Source organism: Esox lucius, chromosome 8, assembly GCF_011004845.1.
Source record: "Esox lucius isolate fEsoLuc1 chromosome 8, fEsoLuc1.pri, whole genome shotgun sequence".
Classification (NCBI taxonomy): domain Eukaryota; kingdom Metazoa; phylum Chordata; class Actinopteri; order Esociformes; family Esocidae; genus Esox; species Esox lucius.
In genome coordinates, this window is record NC_047576.1 from 1,899,241 (window position 1) to 1,906,606 (window position 7,366).

Here is a 7,366-nt window from a genome sequence, read left to right on the forward strand (position 1 = left end):
TCGGTAGTTGCACTATTTTAACACAAGACAGCACAATTGCAGTGTTACATCTTACAATGGTGTCACTGTTACAAAATCCCAATATATTACAGATGAAAACAAAACTTTCGCCAGTTATCTAAATAAAAAGAAAAAAGAAAGTAAATGAAATACAACTAAATAAAGTTGATCATCAGTATGCCCATCTTCTCCTACATTCGTACTCACCGGTGGACAGAATACTCTTGAGGAAGGTGAAGTTCTCTCCAATTTTATCAAAGTCGGGGAATTCAGGCAGCAGCTTGGCTATCTCCTCTAACTCTGGCAGCATTTTGGTAAGTTTGTCTGAGTACAAAAAGAAATGACAAAGGTTCAGGGGAATACACATTCCTGCGCTTGTTGAGACAAATTAATCATTCTTACTGTGGGGACACATTTGTCTACAATGCACTACTGAAAAAATATAGATATAAAGAAGAAGAAAAGTCCATTAAGTCCTCCATTTTACATTGAACTAGTTCTAAAGCCAAACCACTTAAGATCTTGTTATTCTTGTCACAAATAGAAGTGGGATTACCTAACATTGGCCACCTATATAAAGTTAGGGATCAATATTGAACACAATGTGATTAACATCATTTTTGTCATTAATTAAACGTAAGTGTTAATAATCAATAAGTGGCGCTATGAGATCGCATTTGACGTTGCCTTTTAAATTGCGAGTCACATTAATAAAATTAGTGGTTATGGATATACCATAAAGGAAATACTACAATTATATAGAAGTTATTTGATACTTCTGCCATGTGCTTCTGTTGTTGCTTGTTTAGAACAGGTCCCAGATAAATCGCTCCATTCGGATGTATAAAGGCTCTATGACATCAATTGTTCTAATATCTGATGTACAGGGGCTTTATGACACCTACTGTTCCAATATCTGATGTATACGGGCTCTATGACATCTGCTGTTTTAATAGCTGATTTATAAAGGGTGTACAATATCTACTGTTCAAGGAATTTAACAACAGTGAATCATGTGAATGCCATCTGGCTGTAGTGGAGCGATTTCATGGCACACCTACCTAGGTCAATCTGTTCACTCATCTCCCAGACAAAATCAGGTATCACCCAATTGTATTCACTCATATCAGGGAGCATATCCTTCCACTCGTCGTAGGTCTGGAATAACAAAACATGACTTGGCATTTCAATCACAAGCTCAACTAACCATTTCAGATTTATAAAATGGACAAAACAACTGCTAAAATACCAAGAAAAAACAAGATGGGTTAGGAGACAGAAGTAGGACAGACCCCCCATTTCCAAGTGAAGTGTCTCTACCTTTTAAGCAGTGATGTAATGGTAACATATACATAGCATTTTTCCACAAAAGGTGGGTAACTGTCATGCAAAACAGAAAATGGTGCCTAGCAGTGTTGGGGAAAGTTAAAACTAACTAATTACAGTTAGTAGTTACAGTTCCCATGAAATAACAAGTTATGTTACTTAGTTACTTGCTGTAAAGAGTAAGGGGTTAAGTTACTTAGTTACTTTAAGATATGCATGTACAGACTTCAATCCTGGATAGATCAATTGCAGTCAACAATGAAGAACAAAATAAAACAGCTGTGCAATTTGAAATCTCTTAGCAATAATGTGCATAACCCAATAATGTTTCATGACTTTATTCAGAAGTGAATAATTACTAAATCTGTTTTGAAAATATTCAGAATAATCGCGTTTTGAAAAACAACATGTACTTAGACATTCATTTGAGATCAACTTTGGTTGTCCAACAGGCAGGAGATGCCCCCAAAACATAACAACCCCGGTGATTGGTTATAGCGAGGGTAATAATGACATTGTCAAAATAGTAAACTGCTTCCTAAGCCTGAATTGCGCAGCTCAGCCTTCCATGGCACAAATCACCAGTCGATGCCACATATTGATTTGAAATTAGCGGGAGGTGGGCGAGTGGCTTTGGTAGGTATATCATGAACTTTAGCAGGAAGTGCTGGTGCTGCCATCTTTGTGTCCTTTTCTTGCCACTAGCTACTGGAGAAAACAAGTGATACGTAAAGCTACGTTGGTTGCACTGAGGGAAATTGATTGTGTTATTTATTTTAAAATATAACTAGTAAAGGGATTGATTAAATGAAATAACTAATGCCTTATGTTACTCGTGGTGTGGAATAGTTGGACTCAAATATTAGGATCAGATTAGCAGCACTCAGTAAATCCCTCCTTATCAGATGACCACAGAACCATATCTGTGTGGTTTTTATCCAGAGGTTCTTAGCAGGGTTGGGACAAGTTTTCCAGTGCCAAGGTGCATCTAGATCTGACAATAACTTAAAACAGACTTAGAGATATTTGCACCCACCTTGTGAAGTTAACTGAATTACAACAACGATGGTTCCCATAAAAAACTCCACCATTTCAGCACACTTGCTAGCAATTTTCTTTGGTCAAACCAACTTACAAAAGCGGTAAAAACAATTTGATATTTTAAATATGTAAAAATTACATTCCAATGGCACAATAACTGCCTACACAATGCCATGCATGTTTTGTAATTTGAACAGAAATTGTGTAGAATTTTAGCAACCAGGAAATGACCAAAGTATTTTACTTTTCCCTGTCTGCCATTGTCTATAGGGTTGAGAGATGATCATGTCTCTAGTGAGAGGGAGGATGCAGCTTTTCCATTTGACAACAGAAGCCAGCGTGCTTGTTGTCAAATGGACAACAGAAATTATGCAGTTTAGGATAGGACCCTAAAGGTGTAACCCTCACTCCTCCGTCTGAAACATAGGGTACCTTTTTTGCAGTGTATCCGCCTCCAACCGCCGATCCCAACAAAATGTAGCGGAGCTTGAGCAGCCTTGAGGCCAAGCGTAGCATCCAGAAGTTGCGGTGCTGCTGGTAGCGCCAGCCCCCATGGCCTCTAGGTGGAGGTTTGGGGGGTCGCATGGGCAGCCGGGACATAGAGGTGAAGTGACGAGCTGCTGATCGGTGCGGGGGGCGCGGCGGGTTGGCACTGGCATTGTACCGGTGGTGAATGGCACGGGACAGCGGGTGCAGTTTCTGCAACGGCATCCTGAACCTCAACGCCATGTTGGGGGACACCAGGTTCCTGCAGGCCATGCTACTAGGACAGAGACACACAGCACACAGGTCAGGTTCATAGACTCACAAAGAAGTTCAATACTGAAATTCATGTAAGAATTTAAACAATATATTAGTATAAGTACAGTACCTGACAACTTACATATATCTGGCTACATACAGTACAGTAACATTCCCTACCAAAAATTTTACCTAGCTGACTAGCAAAGTACTAATTTACTGGAACTGGCTACAAGAATGTCGGCTTCTTGTTTTGCAGATGGCTAACACACTACCAAAGCTACGTTAATTAGTTGGCAACTACGGGAGGGGTAGAACACTTGTTGGTTAACATTTGTTTAGCACTTATCATATAGAATTATTGATCATCAACAGAGGAATAACAACCTTCCCTAATCAACCTCTAGCCAATTGCTATATAGCTAGCTGCTAATTGACGTCAACGACAGAGTAGGTACTGTTATAGCTAGCTCACATTAGCTACTACTATACTCCAGTAATGAACTTGCTACGGCTGTTTGAAAACGTTTAGTTGTGCATACGTTTAACTTCTAGTTACGTTCAACACTACTGCCTCGATATAACACAGGTGACAAGCCTGCTGTGTAGCTACTAATGTACACGGGCTACCATACTACACCTTTCCGCATACCCAGCTAACTACTGTAACGTTAGCTCACGTTAATTAGCTAGCGCTAAAGGTTGAGCAATTGAAAATAGTGTTAACACACTTACCAGGCCACTGTGCCTCCAACTCGTAGCATAGCGCTATTACCAACAAGGGGTAAATTGAACTGTGTTATAAATTTGCTCTTAGGCACACCTCATATCATGTTTACAGATAGTACATATCGGCTAGCCTACTAGCTAACAAGGACACATCCAGAAATTGGAATGACAGCTCGACTTCCTGGACAACCTCTAAATCAGCACTGACAAAATACCGTTCATGGTGCTTGAAGTTCCTATCTTTGTAACATATTGACAATCATTCATATCTCAACTCTCAAACGATAAAACCAATTGTACGTTTTACCCTAAACCTGCCAACAAAATAATTGCCGTTTGGACACACAAACACAGAAATGTTTTCGTGACTATCATTCTGTTTTTTTTTACAATTATTTTACGTATTTTAATTATGTTCCAACACAGATTCATTTTCTGGAAAACTTTAATCATTATTATGAAGAAAGTGCTTTAAAGACATTTTAATATTTAAAATAAAATCATATTTAATAACTGTCTCAATAAAGTATAAAAGTAGATGTCTCCTCTGCCTTTATAGCTTGGCCTCATACAATAATTGTATTTCCTTCATTAAATATTGATATTAGCAGTGATGGATATTTTCAGGTGTCTATGTTGTTTTATAGCCATTGTCCACTTTATGAAGGTCCACATCCTTTTTTCTCATTTCATTTTCATGTTCACTCACCTTTGCCATCTTGAGGAAAGGAAGTTATGGATGATAAAGGTCAAAATTATACAAGTGTATTAAACAAATAAAGGTCCAAATGACACAAAAGAACTAAGAAACCTAGATTCAAATTTAGCTGAAAAGTATACATAGGGGCTTGCGTCTAGTACATTTTACATTTAATAATGTATCTGCACTCTTATTGAGAACGGCTTACATTGCATACATTCAGTACCTATAGAATGTCCACTCCAACACACAACACCAGCAACACCTGGTCTCCCATCCAGGGACTAACCAGGACCGACCGACCATACATTGCATTGCTACAATGAGAATAATGTATGAATAAATAATGCATAACTACTACTTTCTAGACTAAAAATAACATAACGATAGCTGGCAGTGCACTTTGAGACCATAATTAAAGGCTGTTGATTGGTATAATCCTGTCCTTGTCAGCTGGAACAGATATGTCAGCCAACACAAGACCAGCAGACATGACATGAGGTGGGTAAACCCTTCATGAATCTCGATGGAGTTGAAAAACATTGCCGTTGAGATTCTGTAGCGCAGGACTGCACAAGCTTAGACCAAAATACTGAATGTTAAAAAAAAACCAACAACAGAGGAAGCAGACGAAAAGCATACATTTGCAATCAGTTTCGTATCCCTATACAACTTAATTTTGTTTGTTCAGTAAGTTGTAATAGTACTGCAATTATGTGATCTCTCAAATTGCTCACTTCAGTTCATTTGAAAGTCTTTGACAAAGGTGTGAGAACATCTGCTAAGCTCTTGCGCTAAATATCAATTTAACATGAAATATGAAATGATCTTAAAACTCGCTGAAAACATACATTTCATGCTTGTTAATGACAATGTATGTGAATTTGAGAAATAAGCTTATTTAACAATCGTAGATCTCAAATCACTCAATAAATCAACAAATTAAGACAGTATGAGGGAAACTGTGAACTTAAGAAACTATGCGACACTGAAAAGACTAAGTATGTATTGTAACAAACTGATCATTTGTAACAAAAGAATAATAACAACTGTTCCAGTTGACTCCGACATTAAATGTGTCTCGTCGCTGGCCTCTAGATGGAGTAACAAGCACATTAACTAAGTGATGCCTCTAAAAGTTTGGATATTCCTTCTCTGATTAGAACAATTCTAATGAAATACTTTTCTGTGCCAAGAAAATTGGACAAGAAAGGCAAGTTCAAGTAAAGTCATTATCAGACTATAGTTTTAGACATTACGACTTAGGTGACAGGACACAAATGGACAGAGCCAATTATGTAATTAAGGTTATAAAAATGGGGTTAAAATCCTGAATCTGGCACACCTACAGTGTCCAGTAGACTCCCAGATCTGTGCTGTAAACTGTCTCAGGACCAGTTAAGTTGGACGGGAAGGATGAAGGACTAGGCTTCCTAGTCTTGTTGCGCTCTGGGGACTATTTGTGGTATAGATCAAGCCAAATCATAGTTGTTCGCTGGAGAATACATTATCGTCCAAGCATATATACGTCTTTGTTGCACACCTAAACAACTGTAATGGAATGTATGTATTGGATGGTATTGTGGCAGATTTTGTCAGTCAAAAAACAACCAATTGCCATGTGGTACATTAACCTACAACAAACAAGAATCCCAATTCAGCAAAATTTTCACCTGAAATTGGCTGCCAGCTGGTGCTCTTCCTTAGTGACCAAGATGTCCCTGCAGATTCTAGCCTTGATGATATTGCAGGGTGGGTGAATGGATGCTCCATGTGGTGACGCATTTTGGCCAAACATCGCCTGGAGTTGGGGTTGCATTGTCAGCAGGGATTACCTTGTCTCATCTCATGCTGCTCTAGCAACGTCCTCAGACAGGTTGGGGCCTGCAGAGCTGCAAAGTAAAGTGGATGCTTTATTCAGTCTTAAGTTGTAGTTTAAGTCCACAACTTTTCACCTGCATTTTCTTCAGTGAAGCGGCTGGGGTACAATTGTGTTGAGAGTTAACCTTTCACAAAGTCAAGCCATAATAACATTTAAAACTGTCGCCAGTAAACATGAAATCCTTGTCACTTCAACACGCAATGTATTTTTATGTGTGAAGTTGCAGTGACACATTGATGCACTGCAAAGTCACTGTAATTATCAAAAACAGTTTGGGGTTTGGCTGGTTGTATTAAATAGAATGTTAATGCAAAGCTTAAAACTGGGAGTAGGACTATTTGGGATCATATTTCCTGCATTAAAGGCATTTAGAGTGGATTTCGTTGCCATTCTGCCCAAATCACTACCATCCAGAAATGATTGTATTTATAGATGAAATAACCAATTAGATGTTGAGTGTTTTAACTTCAACGTATTCTGTGATCTGTGAACAAGTTGACTCACTGCATGTGTGTTCACACTTGGCATGACATTCTCCCGCCAAACTGAACAACGAGACAGAAACAGTGGAAGCAAAACAACATCACGCGCCAGTAGTTCACTGCTTCGGAAATCTTTAGTACTGCAAAACTGAATAAAGCTTATATACATTTTGAGTTTCATGAAATCAGATAGGTGCTTTTAAATTCGATGTAATGTACCTTTGGTGTCTATATATTACCTAGCATACATGAGGTCGTCATAAAACTTCGTGAAGTCCTGTCAATTTACATAATCTCGCGCCAAATTCTCGGAAGACCAGAGACCCTAGTTTCGCGCGCTGAGACTAAGCTCCGGTCACAGTGTTGATTGACAGGCATTACAGCCCGTCAGTGAGAAACCTTGAAGTTGTAATAGCCAATAGCAAACCGATGAGTTTTTGGCAGGCGGGGAAGCGCACTGTTGAA

The 7,366-nt window shown here is 38.7% G+C and overlaps 1 protein-coding gene across 12 annotated transcripts in view; it reads right to left on the reverse strand.

Annotated features, from left to right (window-relative positions):
• opa1 (OPA1 mitochondrial dynamin like GTPase) overlaps positions 1-4,027 on the reverse strand; it is a 43,359-nt gene extending 39,332 nt beyond the window's left edge. For 5 of the 12 annotated variants that reach the window (XM_010871251.5, XM_020049210.3, XM_010871249.5 and 2 more), the window contains exons 1-4: positions 3,844-4,026; positions 2,800-3,130; positions 1,062-1,158; positions 208-324 (exon numbers count right to left, since the gene is read on the reverse strand). In XM_010871251.5, coding sequence (XP_010869553.1) covers positions 208-324; positions 1,062-1,158; positions 2,800-3,130; positions 3,844-3,872 — 574 coding nt within the window. In that variant the 5' untranslated portion in view covers positions 3,873-4,026. Of the gene's footprint in view, positions 1-207; positions 325-1,061; positions 1,161-2,799; positions 3,131-3,843 lie in introns of those variants that run through there. The other 7 variants (XM_034293787.1, XM_034293786.1, XM_020049212.3 and 4 more) reach the window with 5 other exon arrangements.
• Between the last annotated feature and the right edge of the window lie 3,339 nt (positions 4,028-7,366).